General features: G+C 32.8%; 1 protein-coding gene across 2 annotated transcripts; it reads right to left on the reverse strand.

The window, feature by feature from the left end:
- Positions 1-1,226: 1,226 nt before the first annotated feature.
- On the reverse strand, positions 1,227-3,296 carry IFT46 (intraflagellar transport 46). Of its 2 annotated transcripts, none has more exons than XM_077430363.1 (8): positions 3,219-3,296; positions 2,751-3,101; positions 2,551-2,683; positions 2,313-2,478; positions 2,073-2,239; positions 1,888-1,991; positions 1,653-1,765; positions 1,227-1,575 (listed from the first exon to the last, which is right to left on the reverse strand). In XM_077430363.1, the coding sequence occupies exons 2-8, from the start codon at positions 2,955-2,957 to the stop codon at positions 1,314-1,316; spliced, it is 1,152 nt and encodes a 383-aa protein (XP_077286489.1). In that variant the 5' UTR covers positions 2,958-3,101; positions 3,219-3,296; the 3' UTR covers positions 1,227-1,313. The 2 variants fall into 2 exon arrangements, with proteins under 2 accessions (XP_077286489.1, XP_077286490.1); XM_077430364.1 differs by having other exon boundaries at positions 2,751-2,938; positions 3,219-3,283.
- Between the last annotated feature and the right edge of the window lie 16,525 nt (positions 3,297-19,821).

Below are 19,821 nucleotides of genomic sequence, written 5' to 3' on the forward strand. Positions count from 1 at the left end.
AGTGTGGTTTTTCCGTAATTGAATTGCCATGTCTAAAGCCGAACACTTGGCAGTAATTAGCATTTTCTATTGTGACACATTTAAACATCCATCCGCAAACAACATATATATATAATATAATAGGTTTGAATTCAAAGTGTCCATCGTGAGTTGTCAATGAGTTTTTATGGCATTTCTTCGTTAACCCCAATTTGAAAGTTCACTATGCATCAGTTGAAATGTTGTACAGACCTATTGAATATTAAATGTTCAAACATAGGGCTTCAACGCCGGATTTTTGACCTTTTTTATTCAAAGCACCGAAAACCGGCTATTTTGGCTTGATCAACAGGCTTTTTAAGGATTTCTTTAATTAATGATTTTTTCCTCAAAACTAACAATAATGAATTTCAAATTTCTATGAAAGATCAAAAAAAAAAAGTGTAAATCCAAACTTTAGGCGTATATTTCTTTGAACAACGAAAAAAGGTACAGCACTTAGCGGTAGCTTTTTGATTTAGTAATGGACGAAGACCAGGTCATAAACCAATAAAATAGTATTGAAAGTAGTTTCAATAACCCACACACGGCCTTTCAGAATGTTGGCAAATTGGGTTTTCCATAATTTATAGTTTTTGAGCGTTCAGGTATAAAAGTATAGAAAACGTTATCGTAAGTTATTATAAATTCGTTGCTGTTTTAAGCAAAAAGAGATGTGTAAAAATAACTTTGAAAGATGGAAATATTTCATAGTTCATTACGTTTTCGAATACAAAATCATCTCAGCAGTGTTTTTATTCACGATTCCACGATTATAGTTTTTCTACGAGGTAAGAGATTGTTTTTTTTATTAAGTATATTCTTGATAGTAGTTTATTTAGGATCTGCCATTTTACGGCTGTGATATATAATACAAATTTTATTATTTGCAATAATAATATATAATAATAATCTTATGAAAGTTCATGATGTTTATAACTCAATTTAATTTATGTATTATATAAACAATTATTTTTTTACATAATATAATATGTATATTTACAATTTTTTTTCCGATATAAAAATTTAAAACTTACTAAAACTGGTGAAAGCCAGTCATCCGGCTTTTTATTTATAAAAAAAACTGAAAACCGGCTTTTTCTTTCGGGTGGTTTTTTGGAAACCGTAATTCAAACATATCAGCAGTTACTTTAAACATAGTAATTTTATACAATTTAAAAGCTAAAGGTAAGAAAACATGTTCAATTATACGTACGTACATGTCTGACTCATTTAATTCAAGGAAAATTCTTTTACAATAAAACGTAAACACAGGTCAGCAGTTGTAAACTATTTTACTTTATTATGCTTTCGTTCTCCACAAAGATCTGAGAACTTTTTACTGCTGAGTAGAGCGTGAATAGTACATGCAAAGATTGAATCTTGTCATTTAAATCTGATCCTGGTTGAATTGGAATGTCGAAGAGATTGCAGATGATATCGACATATTGACTCAACGGACAGTCTATAGTCGACGGTGGAAATCCAACTTCATTCAATTTGGATTCCATCTTCTCAGGCCACTCTTGCATTATCGTATCAATATCTGGCATCGATCTAAACATATAATGTTGAAAATAAATAAAGATTTCCTTTTCGAAATGCCTTGTTTTTCATTTAAATGAAATACCAACTTTGTATAATGCACATTAGGAAGTGGTTTTGATTGGTGTAAATCGCTTACATCTTTAATCCACTTCTCAACTGCTTTGACATTTTTTTCAGCATTGTCTAATTTTTTCACCACCTGAAAAAATTCGTTAAGTGACATCTGTATACAATATTCTAAAACATTTTGTATTGAAATCTACATATTTTATGTATTATAATTTGTAGTTTCATAGGAATGTGGTTTAACATTTCAATAACCATTGTTTGTTTTGCGGAATTGGACTTGGATGCAGCTCTTAATTGCAGATGGAGTAAAGCTGGATCACTTTGATTAGGCGATGGTTCGTCCAATACAATTAAGCCTGAAGAATTGTTTTGAAATCTGTACTTGAATGTAGGATTTTATAATAATATAAAATGAATACATCAAAATCATATCTCACCCAGTTCTGCAATTTTATCTATGGTCTTTTCGGGAAGTTTTTCACCTTTTAAATTATATTCAGGTGTGACTACCTTTATAAAAGCATCAATATCTCCAACTGCCGGTATATAATCAGGTAGAAAAGGTTTCAATTTATAGTCAATATCAATTTTCTGCGGAGCATACCTACAATTAAGACATAATAGTAAGTATAAATTCATAAACCAAATAAATTAGTATTTTAAATGATAAATTATACCTCAATATATGCTGAAATAATTCAGTCATTTCAGGACTGACTTGTAAATTTGTAAATTGTTGGGGATCGTACGCTCCTTCTATAGGTATTACAAGGTTTCCTTGATTTCTGATTCTTTTTCTGTTTCTGCCCCCTTCAATATTGTCTATATCGTTGGAATCCGATTCTAAAACGGAATAGTTTAATATAAGAAACATTAAACACAAAATTCATATGACAAGTAAAACAAAATGTAAACCTGAATTATCAGAAGAGTCGGTCAAATCTTTGAGTTTCTTCACATGATCAGATTTTGACTCTCTAGAAGTCTGTTGAGACATAAGTGCTCGCCTTTCAGTCATCTTTGTAATGTTTTGCGACTCATCTGGAGACTGAATTGCACAAACATTTAACAAAAACAAATAAAAGTGTCATCTGAATTGTACGAATGAATCTTACCGTCCGTTGGGGCAAATCATTTATGAATCTCTCTGGTTCCGGTGTATCCGAATCACTCAAATCATAGGCATTCACCAATTTACTGCGAAGACCTTGGGGTTTTTTCGATCCACTCATTGTTTCTTTGATCGGGAGGCTGTCCGAGTCTGAATCCTGTGGACTTTTCACTTCGGTAGCGTTCACAACATCTATCGTTTCGTCGTACATTGCAGAAAAGTCAATTTAATGGATGTTTTAAAATTAGATTAACATGTTTAATTGTACTTTGCGTTATATTAATGCAATCTCGTTCTATTTAAGGTATACGTATTTTATTGTAAAACCTCAATCCATTAGTTGATGTTGGCAAGTCTAAGTAATGAAATATATATATTTATTGTACGTATGATTTTAATATATTCATATGTTTAAATATCTTTAGTATAATTATACGCAAAATATAGAGATAATAACGTTTTGTATACATACCGAATTACTAATATTTTAACAGCATATCTGACAACTCAAATTATTTGTATACCATTCACGTTACTATAGTTACACTATGACACAGTGATTATCACTATTCGATACGGCTTTATTTTTCTTTCCCTAATACATAATATGCAAATTAATAATCTCAAATCTAAAATTAAAATTCTTTAAAGTTTTATATAAATAAATGTTTGAATATAAACCTTATAAAAATAATTCGTCTAAATTCTGGCTGGAAATTTATGAGTAGCCTTTTTATCTTATAATTGGAAACGGGTTAAAAATAGACGCCCTTTACTAATCCATTGACATTTGAAATGAAATATCACCTGCTTGAAATACTCTGGTACGATAATTTTTATACCTTTTGTTATTTTCCTACCTAATCAAAATTCCAATATATGTATGTATATATTTTTTATTTCTATAAAATTTCTTTATACACACGATAATTTTTGAGAATTGATAATTGTATCAACTTTTTTGAGATTTTATTTGATCTCATCATATATAATACATATATAATACCGCTATTCTGTGTGTCTGTATATGTATCCGAGATAACGCTCGCCGTACTATAATAGTCGTTTCGATTCGACATACATATGTACGCAGAGAAATGTAATAATAATAGAAGGGCCCTTACGAATAAATAATTGTTGGCAATATTACGCGGTACGTCTCTATAAATACGCTACATCGCACGGAATACAATCAGATCAATTAACCTATTAAAATGTATCCCATGTTGTTTATTGTGTGCTTTTGAATGCATCGTGCAATTTTTGCCGATGCTTGCCCATCTTGCGAGTAATATAAACAAACAGAGAAGTTTTTATCCGACATACGTCGAGCACCAAGCATCAAATACGACTGATGTTAAAATTATTTAGGATTGTCTGTGGACAATCGTCACTTGACAACAATATGACGTCTAAGGCTACTTCTATTAATACAAAATTTCTCTGTATGTACGTCACAGCTAAACCAATACCAACAAAACGTACAATATATACATATACTAACAAAAGAAAAAACGTCTTTATATACTGTTTGCTACCAATGTCTCCTCTAGGCTAATAGACGGCGCTAAGTCTCTGAGCATTTACTACCATCTATTGAAAATTTAATTAATTAATTTATCTATTGGTGCTTTATATTGTTTATATGTAGGTAGGTACATAGGTAGCTTTTACCATTTTTTTTCATATTAAACAATTAAATATAAATATTAAATTTGATATATTTAAAAGGTATTTGAAAAAAATTCGACCGCTTGCAGATCGAACACAGGACCAACAAATTTTTTTTTATTTAATAACTTAATATTCCAACACCCATGCGATGATATTTCATCGGGTACAACACTAGTTTAATATACATATACATATGTAGGTACACACATGTGTACATACAAATACTCTACAAAATTATATTGCAACGAAATATTTCATTTAATTCATCTTATAAAAAGCTACTGCTACATTTTGAACATTGAAGTGCATTTTAAATTAAATCTTAATTTGTAATCTCAATGTAAAATGTAGTGCCGTGTATGCTTGAGGCATTTCTGACTTATTTATAATTATATTATGAAAGGAATATTGTATGCAATGCGCCGTATTTATTGTTAAGCAAGAACTTGGAATGTGTTTTCTTTGTACACTAATTAGACTAAAATTTTCTGTTACATTGAAAATAATTTTATACAGTTTGAATTAATTTTTTTTAATATACTAGCCGAGCCCTGCATGCGTTACAATGCCACAATAACGCATGCAATTCCCGTTCCCGTTCCCTTTCCCGTTCTCGTTCCCGTTCCCTTTCCCGTTCTCGTTCCCGTTCCCGTTCCCGTTCTCATTTTTCGGAATAACGCAGGCAGCGAACAACCTGGTCGCGACGCGATAACATTTGAAATTATAGCGAATGACACTCATTCCCGTTTTTCCCGTTTCCGTTCCCGTTTTTTTTTCACAGTAATCTTTCCGGACATGCACACAACAAATCCTGAAAGTTTCATCGTAATCGGTTCAGTGGTTTAGCAGCCTATTCGACCACCCACCACCCAACCCTTACATACATATAAAGTCTCTTTCGAAATTATATATTAGATGTACATATTATTATTATTTTTATTTTACATATTAGTGAAAGTGACATTACAGAATACTCTAAGCCCGTCTTTACACGGGAAGGATGGATTAGGCCGGCACCGCGCCTGCGCCGGGTACTAGACTCAGTGTTGTATGGGTGGGTATGCACTGTTTCACACATCCCGGATGAATCCGCAACCGATGGATTCATCCGGACGTGTGAAACAATGCATACCCACCCGTACAATACTTAGCCTAGTACCCGGCGCAGGCGCGGTGCCGGTCTAATCCATCTTGCACGTGTAAAGGCGGGCCAACGCATCACTGTGACCAGACATATAAGCATAATACAAATACTACATATACATACATTGTAACGTTGAGATTAGGTGGGTGGCGCTCGTGGACCGATGGTTTACGAGCGCTAATCCCCTGATCTCTCGTTCGCGCCAAAAAAAGGCCTCGACGAATAGAGGGGTTGTATATGACGGCCGATAGGATCACGCGACTCATCCACCAATAGGATCTCGAGAATATATGTATGTATGTATGTGTATTGCGCCCAATGAGTATAAATATTGGGCGCTCTGGAACTCGAAAGCATTCCGACTGGGAGCGCCGACGGGTGCAGACGAATAAACGTCTTCTACAACACTAGCTGCGTCTTTCTCTCCACCCAACAATATTTATTAGGAATTTAGCGAGACAACTATGTTATAGATAATACATTTTTGAAATCATATTCAAATAGTGGTGACATAGTAGGTAGGATGGTTTTTGCCAATTTAATGGAGGAACCGCGTCAACGACGATATCAAATATATTGGAAAAATCTGATAGGAAACGATCAACCTGGAGTCACATATATACAAGTCTGACGAGCAGCATTAAGAGGGCTGGACACCAGCGCCTTGTCCATACAAACGTATTACACTTCTCCCTTCCTCAAATATGACACTTGAGAAATTATTTTTTTAATATTCTATGGATATCCACCATAGGCATGTTTCTGTGGTTTATTTTTTTGATTAGTTATTTTTTATAGGAGCTAGGAGCCGCCAAACATCTATAAAATCGCCTCTTTTTTACACCCACGAAAAGATTCCAGCGTGCTTATTTAACGGTTGATTTTTAAAAAAATACGAGCACACAAACATAGAAAATATTTTTTTTAAATTAGTCCAATTTCGGAGGAGAAAACTGGAGAATACGAAACCTCGATTTTGTCGATTTAAAATACGTATTATCTGGTCGAACCGCAACTGTCGCATTCACTCAATATATATATATATATATATATATATATATATATATATATATATATATATATATATATATATATATATATATATATATATATATATATATATATATATATATATATATATATATATATATAATAATAATAATAATAGCTTTTATTCCAGACGATGAGGAGAATAGTGCAATCCCCAACGCCCATATAAATAATATATAGATAATAAAAAAAAAAAGTATTGAAAAATAGTAAACAAAAAATAAATAAATAAATACATAAGTAAACATATAAATATTACTGATAATAAATAATAATAATAATAAATAATAATAATAATAAATAATAATAATAATAATTATAATAAATAAATAATAATAAATAAGTCTAATAATAATAAATAATAATAATTTTATGTCTATTCAAGGCGGTCGGTGTAGCAGTTCCATCCATCGAACATACAATGAAGAATGCAAATGAGAAGATGCAGCAGCAAGAAGACAATTAGGCGACAAAAATATACGAAGACGTAGAGAGGCCGCTCTCATCCTGAGAATGGCTTCAAAATGAGGCACATGCCCTTCTACAAACATTTGCGACGCGCTACAGCTCCTAGGTAACCCGAAAAGAGCACGGTAACAGTTGTTGTATTGTACCTTTATCTTCCTCATCGTCTCCCGCTTGTATCTGGTCCATAATTCACCAGTATAGAGGCTAGTACAAAAGGACATAAATAATTGTCTCTTAACCTCTACACTGGAGTGGAAAAATCGTCTAGCCAGCATATTTGCCCTTACACAAATGGCTCTTCTTTGTCTTTCGATGTCACGGTCATCAGATAGATCCTCCGTCAGCAAGTGTCCCAGATACTTGACTTCCCTAACAGTTTCAAGATTACGCCCATCTAAAATAATGTTGGGGACGAAATGAGGACCTCGACCGTATCGGAAAATCAATACCATGGATTTACTCGTATTATACCGCATATTATGTTCTGCAGCATAACTCGAGCAAACTTCCAGGAGGCGATTCAGAGCTGACGGAGAAGGCGCCAAGATCACCATGTCATCCGCATAGCTGATGTGGTTACTGCATATTCCTCCTATGTGGCAACCAACTCCAGTCTGTCGAAGGCGATGTGAAAGTTCATCCATGTAAAGGTTGAATAAGCCAGGAGACATTGACCCACCCTGTCTAACCCCGCACTTCAAAGAAGCGGGATCAGAGTATGAATTCCCCCAGCGTACATGGCTGAACTGATTCCGGTGCCAGGATGCTAAAAACCTCACGATTTGACTTGGAGCTCCCCTTTTTAACAGTTTGGACCAAAGTAGATCATGATCCACTCGATCGAAGGCCTTGGATAAGTCTAGAAAACAGGCGTATACGGAAGTTTTTCGCGATGTAATATATATATATATATATATATATATATATATATTACATCGCGATATATATATATATATATATATATATATATATATATATATATATATATATATATATATATATATATATATATATATATATATATATATATATTGATATATATTGTCGCATTCACTCAATATATGTATATATCGAAGAAAGGAACGGCAACAAAATTAAGGTATCGGGTATACGGTCCTCTTAAAGATTATACTCGGAATAAATTATTTTCAATCGCGGTCAGCGGGATCGAACCCGGTTACCTCTCGGTGCTTAGTATCAACGCAACCACCGAGCCATGCTGCTGGCTAATTATAATACAATATTAATTTGAGAGTCAAAAATTTACATGAATGGAGATCTATGTAGGTCATATATCCCTGAGACGCGAAAATCCGATTAAACAAACATAACGTAAGCGTTAGCCATTAAAAGATTATTCAACTTTAGTGTTCATACGAGTATACATATGTATGAGTGTATATTCAGTGTTGAATTTAACACATGACTTATTTTAGTATGCTCTTAGAAGTTGGCGAGTTTGTTTCGCAAACTAGTCATCCGATATGTTTCTTATTGGTTTATGAGTTCGACCGTCAAAACAGATAAAGTAGGTAATTGTTCTTAAGCCTTATACGGAGAACATTATTGCTCATTCACTACCGCCAAAACTATGATAGAAAACTCGTTAATATTTAATTGTAATGCCAAATAATATGTGCCATGCCTAGTTCAATTCTAACGGTCGCACAGTTTGGTAGCGCGTTGCCATTGTATCGCATCCAAAAGAAATGTAAGATGAATAAAGTTATATCTTATAGGTATTAGAGCTTGCAATTTACCGTCAAATTGCAATAACCGGTAAACGGTAAATAATTTTTCCCATTACCGGTTTACCGGTTATTTACCGGTAAATGGAAAACAAATTAATAATAAAAAAAATTTACAATTTATTGGTTTTGTTGAGTTGAGTTAGGTACAATAAATTTTCAGAATTAAAATATGCTCTCAGGAAACAAATCATATCAATACTTTCGTCTTTTAGACTTGACTTGAATTTCGTGCATATTTGCCCCACAGATGAAAATGCTCGTTCTACAGAACGAATAAAAGTCATAAAAATGCAATGTTTAAATATTTGCCACGAATTTTTTCGAGTCCCAAATATGACATTTCTCTCTGAATAAAATTGTTTACATCTTTTTTCGGTCTGTCCACTTTATTTTTGTCGTTTAATTTTTTATTTATTGCTAATTTAAGATTTTCTTCCAGTGTCAATATTTCGACTATTTCTATTTCGTTTCCATTTCTTTCTTTTTGTTCAGAAATTTTATAGTTCTCATCCCTCAAAAATTCATACTTACATAGTTATAAATATCTATGCTCTTTTTTAAGTTTGATGACAGTTGACACGTAACACACCGTCTATCCGAGTCGAAAAACAAAACTCCCCATTCCACAAGCATATCTACATTAAATTTTCGTTAAAGTATTCCTGTAGCTGTCCTTAATTCGCCAAAAAATCGTTTCCGGTAATTACCGGTAATTTTCCGATTTACCGGTAATTACCAAAGGTGCTTTTATTTGGGCGATTTACCGGTTTACCGGTAAACCGATTAACCGGTAATGCAACCTCTAGTATGTATATATGTATGTACATAACTCAAAATCTATTAGTTCGATTTCCACCAAAGTTTCTAAAAATATTGTGGCAATCTTTATTCAAGATTTTTATCAATCAAACAAGAAAATTGATAATTGACATTGTTGAAAATTTAATATAGAAAATTTGACAATTTATTGCAATACAAAAGTACATATATTTGTAATTATGAGGTAGCTTAATATGAGTTTGAATATTTGTCATGCGAGATTTTCGAGTCCACTGGGGCTATTTTCATTAAACTTTCACTGAAGTTTCAACGGAATTCAACTCTGCCTTTTACATAAGCTATATATAACTATTATATCGATTTATTATCATACATTTATACATCTAACTGTCACATGAAACCGTCAGAGCTCTTTCGTTAGAAATTTCGTTTCATTTAAATTTGATTTGCCATGATCACTTTTATGTAGTAGCATAGATAGATTTTTTTTTTATAAATAACTGGTGGTTTTACCTGGCTTCGCTCGGTATTTGTAATATAAACCGCTTAAACATGGCCAATTTAATAGTAAACATTTTATTAAATTTATTTGAATAGTTTTATTTTATTTGAATATTCATTTGTTTTTTGTTTTTTTAAATTGGACGTCACAGATTTTACGAACCAAACATACATACATACAAAGTCTCTTTCGAAATTATATGTATATTAGATAATGCGTCTTATTTAATTCCAATTAGGTATTGCTTTACCGGTTTACCGATTTACCGGTAAATCGCAAAAATTTCGCAATCGGTAGTTGCGAAAATTATAATTCAAGTGAAAATATACATATTTTCATTGACGTTACAGTGAAATTGTAACTAGTTACATTTTCAGGGTTGGTTTTATCCATTTAAGATTAGATTGTTAGGGTTGATATTATTTAAGGGTTAGGATAGGTTAGGTTAAGTATGGGTTAGCCCTATTTATTTAAGATTGGGTTTTTAGGGTTAAATTTATAGAATTCAACGTTGTAAATTCATTTTTTTGATACATTTTCACTGCTTGAATTGGTGAATATATATTTTCACTAGTGAAAATGTATTTTCACTTGAAATATGCTTTCACTGTAACACATATATATTATACAGGAGTATTATTGCATTAAAATCGATGTTAATGGCTTATTTTGGATTAGGTAGTTTGGAATTAGTTTATTTCCAGTATAAAATTTTCGTAATTACTGAAATGATGAATAGGAGATATGCAAAGTAGTAAACTCATCATATTTCTGTTTTTTTTTTTATATGTCTTGAAGTTTTGTACAGTGGTAACATGCAATAGTTGCTCATTATAAAGGTCTATTCATACCTACCCGAATCCTGCAAGTATCCTGCAAGTACGGACAGTATTCTTTAGTACATTCTATATGGACGCGCACGAATGCGTAAATGCGCATGCGCGAATGGAGTATGAATACGTCCATATAATGTACCAAAGAATACTATCCGCACTTGTAGGACACCTGCAGGATACGGGTCGTGCTGGATAGGTATGAACAGACCTTAATAAGTTGTAGTAAGTAGAGAGCTTTCTGTCAGTTTGACATATCTCTTGTATAGAGACCGGAATCTGAAGGGGCTATTTATTGTTCAAAGATTGTAAATGCATTGTTAAAGGTTTGCCGAACCTTTTTTACAAAGGATTTACAACAATGGAACAATAGGCGGCGCGTTTCCGGCCCCTTCAGATTCCGACCTCTACTCTTGTAGCACCACTGACGCATTCGTAAGAGTGGCTACACTGACGCATGCTTAACAGTGGCAACACAGACCAACCAAGTCGTAATAAATGCATTTCATTTCATTTCATTTCAACCACACAGCTATTTAAATAATGATTATCAATTATTACGAATGGACTTTATGTACATATTTATATCACAGTATTCACCAGAGATTTATTTTTAATTATTTACGGTTTAATCGAGGTTGCCGTTTTTAGGAAGAAACCACAGAGTTATTTAATTCACGTTAATAGTTTTCATTTCATTAATCAGTAAAAAATATTTAATTAGTAATTGGAGAAATTATTTACCGTTACCGATAAATGAAATTTGAACATTATAAATTTTATTATATTATAGTATAATTGTTTTTACAATGGATTTACAACGAAGCCATCCTACAGACACTATTAAACTTGTCTTTTTGATCTCGGAAACGGGCTCAAGGCTTCTGATGAAATCTTACCCTTTTCGGACCCAAAAAAGCGATTAAGCGACGTGTCAACTTTGGGAGAATTCATTTAGGGGGTTGATTTCTACGAACTAATAACAAAATAAAGCAATAAAACTTTATTTATTTATTAAAATTTTTAAAAATGAATAAAATTTTATTTATTTATTAAATTTTACTTATTCCAGTAAATCAGCCCATATGTACATATTTATTTAAAAGTAAAGCTTATAAATAGATTCAATAATGTATTACTGCTTCGCAAAAACCTTTTTCCTATCGAGCTATGCTGGATCTACACTACAAGCACTACACATAATAGGATAAATAAACCCATTCCACTTATAATTTAATGTATTATGAATAAAATTGTAATATTCCAGGAAAAGTAATCTTTTGCGGTACATATTACTTTCAGATACGATTACCTATCCAAACAGCATTTTTATTCGCAACGAGGTTAGGAACGAATTACCTAACAGGTTTAAAAACGGATTATCGTTACGTACATAATATTTTGAAGTGTTTCATAAACGAATTAGATGACTTCGTTATCATTCATTTTCGAATTGAAATATCCGAACAAAACTTCATACGGACTGCGACTTTTCGTTTCATTTGCACGGAATGTGTTCGCAGGTACATACGATGATTTATCGATTTACAACATTTGAGAGACGCTGCCGTTTCACAGCGCTGTATTCCGATGGAGTTGGAGCAAAGCTTTCGGAATGGTTGCCAATATGTCTTCGGGTAATCCATCCATCACGACCCCGACGGCGGTTATTGTGTTTTCATCCCATTTGTCAGCAGGACCGAAAGCTTTTTCGTCCACGGCCAGACGACCCAGGGCTTCCAAAACAGGCCGGGGACACTTCCGAAGATGGCCCAACGCAGACGCAGCATCCCTATAAGACTCTGGATGTATACGATCTATAGTCGTCGTATTGAAAGCGCACAGTATTTGTTTCAGCGCTGTCAGATCATACGAGGTGTAATCTTCTGGGTCTTTGTTAGACCAGTCCTCCTGCACGCGGTCTGCTACAGCTTTCAACTGCTCCTCTGACAGGTCGTAGAACAGGCCGAAGTTCTCCACTACGTCTATATTGGAAAGTGTCAGGTTTTCGTACTGAGACGGCTCTATTCCCGCAGACACCCAGTGCAGAATCATAAGTTTGTCCTCTGGAATTTTGGACGCATCCTCGTAATAGTCCAAAAGCGATGACCAAATCACTTTGGCATTCTCCACTGGCATTATTCCCTTTCCCAGAGCGAGCAGGCACTCGTTTACTTCTTCTTTCGGTATTGCTTTCAGCTCTTCTATGGTGAAAGATTTATCGTCGGGATATTGTAAGATATCGTTGCAAATTATGGTGAAATTTTCAGCTAGGATTTCACGCGATATCAGCAGTGCTAAAAACACAAACATTGTGGGTGAACTATAAACTTGCACTAGAGATGCACGAAATGCAACGATCACCTTATTTCAAATACCTGGGTACATATATGTACATACGAGTATGTATATACAATGTGACGTGATATGTCAAGTTTACAATTACCCGTACTATAAATATTAAATCTAAATTGTTTCTTTACTCTCTTTTGCACAATAAGGTTTATTTAGATACAAATACAAATTTATTTAAGAGATAAAATAAATTAGAAATGACATTTTTTTATTAAATAGAAATTTAATATTGCATAGTACGCATAAACATATGTTACAGTTGAAGTGTATTTTGAGTGTAATGCAGGCTTGGGCAAGCTTTTTTACTGAAGGGCCAAATTCGATATTTTAAATGAGTCGGCGGGCCGCATATATACATACATATATATATATATATATATATATATATATATATATATATATATATATATATATATATATATATATATATATATAATATATATATATATATATATATATATATATATATATATATATATATATATATATATATATATATATATATATATCTATATATACATGTGTGTGTGTGTGTGTGCGTTAAATAACTACAATAAAACAAATTAATAAGATTAAAATTTTAATGAGAATGATTAAGTTGTTTAATTTCTTTCGACATTTTCTGTATATCAGGTTTAAATTTGGTAGTAGAAATTTTTAAAACTGTCTGTAAGTGTCGATCTGTAATGCTTGATCTTAAGGAGCTTTTATTTAAATTCATTACGGAAAATGTCTGCTCACATATATGTATATGTCGATCCGAAAATAACATTTTTCTCGCAGTCTTTAATTTTTCCGAATCTTTCAGAATTCAGGGAATTATAAAAATTGCAGATTTCTTCACGGCGGTATAAATCTTTCAGATCTGTATCGCACTGTAAATCTAAAATTTCCAGTTATAGTTCACTCGGAATGTTGTCAACATTTGCTAAAAACGGATCACGGATTATTGCTAGGCTGTTTTCAATTACTCGGAAGTCACTTAAAGCTTGATGGTGTCTCCGTATTTTTTTATATTTATTATATACTTTCATCAATATTTAATTATTTCAGTGTCGGGAAGTGATCCAGTTTCTTAATTAATATTTGACGTTGAAACAGTTGGAGTTTTAAATTAAATGCATTCAAGCTTTTTATCGAATCGTGAGCATATATATTTTTACCCTGTAAAATGCAGTTGAAAGTGTTCAGATGTGTTATGATGTCCAAAGTAAAAGCAAAATCACAAAGCCAGTCATTGTTAGTGAATTCAGGAAAATCAGTTATATGTTTCATTTCTAAAAATAAAATGATATCATCCTTTAATTTCCACACTTTTTGAAGTACTTTCCCTAAACTTAACCATCGAATATGGCTGTGAAAAGGAATATCTGTGTACTCTGCATCAAGATCTTCAAGAAAGCTGATAAATTGTCTGTGTTTCAGTCCACTTGATCGGATTAAATTGACAAGCTTAATAACACGTGATGTTACGTGATCAACTTTTAATACGTTTTTGCACAAGACTTGCTGATGTATAATACAATGAAGTGCAATTAAATTATAATCAGGATCGATTTCTCGAATTCTATCCTGGATTTTCTTTACTGCACCAACATTTTTTCCGGTCAAATTTCGTGCACCATCAGTCGTAATGCTGACCCATTTGTTCCATTGCAAATTATATGCAGCTATGCAGTCTTCAATTTTTTTAAATATATCATTTCCCGTGGTTTGATATTTCGATTCCATTGAAAGAAGCTCTTCAATAATTTCAAATTCAATAATTAATAACTGTGCAGTATCCTTTTGATCGTTGCTTTCGTCGATTGCTATCGAGTACCAGTTGAATGATTTTGATACTGATAATAATTGCTCTTTTAAATTGGTAGCGATACATTCAATCCTTCTAACTACAGTTCGCCGAGATAAACTCAAGTTCTCAAATTTATGTTTAATATCCGGGCATATATGTAATTGCACTTACTTCAGTCATACAGTTTTTAATGTATTCTCCACCTGAGAACGGTTTGCTACTTTTCGCGATTATATTAGACACAACAAAGCTTGTTTCTACATATGCTTCTTGTTCCCTGGTATGTCGCATTTTGTTGTGAAGATAATTTTTTAATCAACTCGTCTGCTGTTTTTTTTCTTCAATCTTCGGCTAGATTTGCAACAAATTCACAATGTTTAGTAGTAAAATGTATTTTTATGTTGTATTCTTTTAAAACAGAAACGCTTTCCTGGCAAATAAGACAAATAGCCTTATTTTTCACTTGAACGTAAAAATGTGATTGCATTATAATAAATTATACTCACGGATACATTATAATACATGGGATTGTATTATAATCACTTCACGGATATATTAAAAAAAATGAATAAACACTATTTTAAAAAAAAATTAAGGAAAATAAGTAATTTGGAAATAATCACGCGGGCCGCAGTTTTCCCAGGCCTGGTGTAATGTATTCCAACTAGCGTTTTAGGTCGTTCATATTCGAATACAATTCAACTAGTAAATACACTTTCAACAATGTACGCCAGTTGTGATATTTTTTTGCCAGTTGTCATATTACAGAATCTTGACAGCTGTGATGTCTTTACGAATGCTTTAGAATTCAATAATGCGTTAATATTTTCTAGGTATTACGAATAAAGTATCGTATTATAATGAGTATTATAAATATCGTTATATAATGAGTATCGTACTACGATAATTCTAAGAATGTGTTCAAAACAAAAATGTGACTTTCCAACTCAATTTACTAGTCGAGTGACGTTTTCGCGAAAACCAAACCTCTCCATCTAACCTGAAACCAACTTATATGTAGTTGAAGTATATTTTGAGTTGTAATATACATATTTTGACCAGTTGGAATATAATTCACCATATGAATCAAGTTAAGTGGGTTAGACGGAATATATTCCAACTAGTCAAAATATATTACAACTGAAATTACACTTCAACTATAACAGTAGTTGGTACCAAGTTAGATATGAATATATTCCAACTAGTCAAAATATATGACAACTGAAATTACACTTCAACTATAACAGTAGTTGGTACCAAATTAGATATGAATATATTCCAACTAGTCAAAATATATTACAACTGAAATTACACTTCAACTATAACAGTAGTTGGTACCAAGTTAGATATGAATATATTCCAACTAGTCAAAATATATTACAACTGAAAGATTCACTACATAAATATGTATGTATGTTACAGTCAAAGTGTTCACTCCAGTTCGTTCATGAAAATACTATGTAGTTTGTTCATACACGAACAAACTAGTATTTTCATGATTAGTTTTAGCTTAAGTATTAACAGTCGTCTTCAGCCATAGCCAGCAGTATAGCTCGGAGCTTGCATTAATGCTAACCACCGAGAGCTCTCGGATTCAAGTCCTGGTTTGACCTCGACCCTGGCACAGAGAGATCATGACCCTGGCACAGAGAGAGATGATTGGTCGATGGGTCGCGAGACCTTATTGGTTATTGTATACGGCTTGTTTACACGCTGATCAGTACTAGAAAATACTATGTAGTTTGTTCATACACGCACAAACTAGTATTTTCATGATTAGTTTTAGCTTAAGTATTAACAGTCATCTTCAGTTATAGCCATCAGTATAGCTCGGTGCTTGCATTAATGCTAACCACCGAGAGCTCTCGGGTTCAAGTCCTGGTTTGACCTCGACCCTGGCACAGAGAGAGATGATTTGTGGATGGGTCGCGAGACCTAATTGGTTGTTGTATACGGCTTGTTTACACGCTGATCAGTACTAGAAAATATTATTTAGTTTGTTCATACACGCACAAACTAGTATCTTCATGATTAGTTTTAGCTTAAGTAATAACAGTCGTCTTCAGCCATAGCTCGGAGCTTGCATTAATGCTAACCACCGAAAGCTCTAGGATTCAAGTCCTGGTTTGACCTCGACCCTGGCACAGAGAGATCATGACCCTGGCACAGAGAGAGAGATGATTGGTCGATGGGTCGCGAGACCTTATTGGTTATTGTATACGGCTTGTTTACACGCTGATCAGTACTAGAAAATACTATTTAGTTTGTTCATACACGCACAAACTACAACAGTATCTTCATGATTAGTTTTAGCTTAAATATTAACAGTCATCTTCAGTTATAGCCATCAGTATAGCTCGGTGCTTGCATTAATGCTAACCACCGAGAGCTCTCGGGTTCAAGTCCTGGTTTGACCTCGACCCTGGCACAGAGAGATCATGACCCTGGCACAGAGAGAGATGATTGGTCGATGGGTCGCGAGACCTAATTGGTTGTTGTATACGGCTTGTTTATGCGAACAAACTACATAGTATTTTACAAGTGGTCTACGAGCACACATCAATACGTTTATTTAATTGTCGTCTTATACATTTTATTTGTGAACATTGAAATTAGCAATTGTTTCGGCCATACATTTTCAGCATAACTTTGACGCTGTATTGCGGAATTACTGTTAGTCACTAGTTCGTTTAATTCTCAGTAAAACAAAGTGTCATTTTTGCTCCATTTAACAATATAAGTTGAAATATTAATCTGGATGACACATTTTCTTGTCGCCATTCTTCGCGAATAGACGTAAAAGTGAAATATTTAAATATGAAGGCATGATTATAAGCCACGTGCGATATTAGGTATACACTGTGTCAAAATTTATCACAATAATGTCATATCATATATGTAGCCTTCCTGTTCACTGATCCAAATATCTGTTTCGTAAATATAATATGCGTATTTACTTACGTATATCGGAGCGTGTTTGTATCTATAGGTACATACATATGTATGTATGTATGTACATACGTACCTATAGTTTCGCGAAGAGTGAGCCCTTTAAATATTTGTGATTTTGTTGGAATTTTGGAATATTTTATTGTAATTGAACTGGTCGATTTTATGGTGGATATAAACAATGGTCCCCATGCGAACGTACGTGTTCCTACTTGTGTGCTTAACGTGGGTTTCTCCGAATTTCGAAAAGCCCCTCGAAACTTTAGGGACATGGAAGTTTGTCACTTTCGACCAAGTTCTTTGTAAATCTAAATTGAATCTACTTTGCGCTAAGTCGAAACTTGTAATAATACGTCCTAATTTTGATCTCGTTTCCGCCGTACAATCGTCAGATAAGCCGATTTGGTATTTATCAATATTATATGTATTTCTGTTTTTCTTCGACGGATTTGATACCAATACCAATTAAGTACGTCCAATTTGGGATTATTTTCTATTTTTATTATTTTTATATATCCCCACACAATTGTACATTACCCATCGAGAAACCGCAAATAGAGTGCGCGTTCGATATTATGCTTGTTAATATAATATAATATTGTAAAGGTGCATAAAATAAAATTAGGAATTGCTGAAATCTGTGTATGTACATACATACATATATGTATCTATAATATGTAAATACTAAAGGGGAATATTTGCATATTTTTGAAAATTGTTTGTGCTAAAATTGATGTAATATATTCATAGCCTTGACGCTGTACTACAAATTTTATCCATAATACGTAAGGCATTTCAAAATATTATGTTATATAAAAAAATCAAAACAAGCTTTACTTCGATCAATTTTTATATAATCTCACTTTTCAGATAAACCTTCTTATTTGTCGCTTTAATTCACTTGAGTTACTTTTTATCAAATTTTTAATATTAAACATTATTGACCAATTTTCCGTTCCAAAAACACTATTTCTGTTAAAAATGATTAAATAACTACACACAGACATACAAATGATTCTGATATACACATATCTTTTAAATAAAATTTATAAGCAAATTTCAGTATTTAAAATTCAATTTTTGACAATTTTGATATTGTATGTCCATTTTTTTATGTATTACAAATTACATTGAAAAGAAAAACCTCAATAATTCCAGCACCTACAAACTAAAAATTCGATACAAATTCAAAAATGGACTTACAATATCTGTGCACCAAGCCATTGATATGTACATTTGAGCCGCTATATTTGATAGTGGCGGTAGTCCAATTTTCAGTTCTAAAAACACTACTTCTGTTTGACTTAATTCACTAACTGTTATCACTTATTTTAATTCGATATATCCAGAATATCGGAAAAGCAGAATAAACGTATTACAGGCCACCACTATTTTTAAATATTGTTAAAGGCAAAAAACTATACTTAATGTTATGCGAAATATATCTCGAAGTGAAGAAAAGTGGACTTATGCTACTTTAAAATATAACGGCTCATATGAAGCTTTTATTGATGCTTTATATTAGCCGTCGATACTATTTTTTATTAATAATATTTATATGTATGTATGTATTTATTGAAGTGTACTTTTTCTCCGGAGTTTCATCTTGAAAATCGAGGGTAAACGGAACTACATATAAGACTTTGAAACACCATTAATCAACCCCTTGACCTTTTGGATAGACTAAATACAAAACTAAGCGAACAACATTCCGAATGCGAAAATTCCGTTTTCCGAGAAAAATCCCAGAAAGCAGGTTGATTAATTTATTTGT

Source organism: Arctopsyche grandis, chromosome 5, assembly GCF_051622035.1.
Source record: "Arctopsyche grandis isolate Sample6627 chromosome 5, ASM5162203v2, whole genome shotgun sequence".
Taxonomy (NCBI): domain Eukaryota; kingdom Metazoa; phylum Arthropoda; class Insecta; order Trichoptera; family Hydropsychidae; genus Arctopsyche; species Arctopsyche grandis.

Excerpts from the sequence above, each read along its gene's own strand:
- IFT46 (XM_077430363.1), bottom strand. The coding sequence starts at position 2,957 with ATGTACGACGAAACGATAGATGTTGTGAACGCTACCGAAGTGAAAAGT. Across the intron at positions 2,479-2,550 it reads CGACTCTTCTGATAATTCAG|AATCGGATTCCAACGATATA; the intron begins GTTTACATTTTG and ends ATTCCGTTTTAG. Across the intron at positions 1,992-2,072 it reads AGATAAAATTGCAGAACTGG|GCTTAATTGTATTGGACGAA; the intron begins GTGAGATATGAT and ends ACAATTCTTCAG.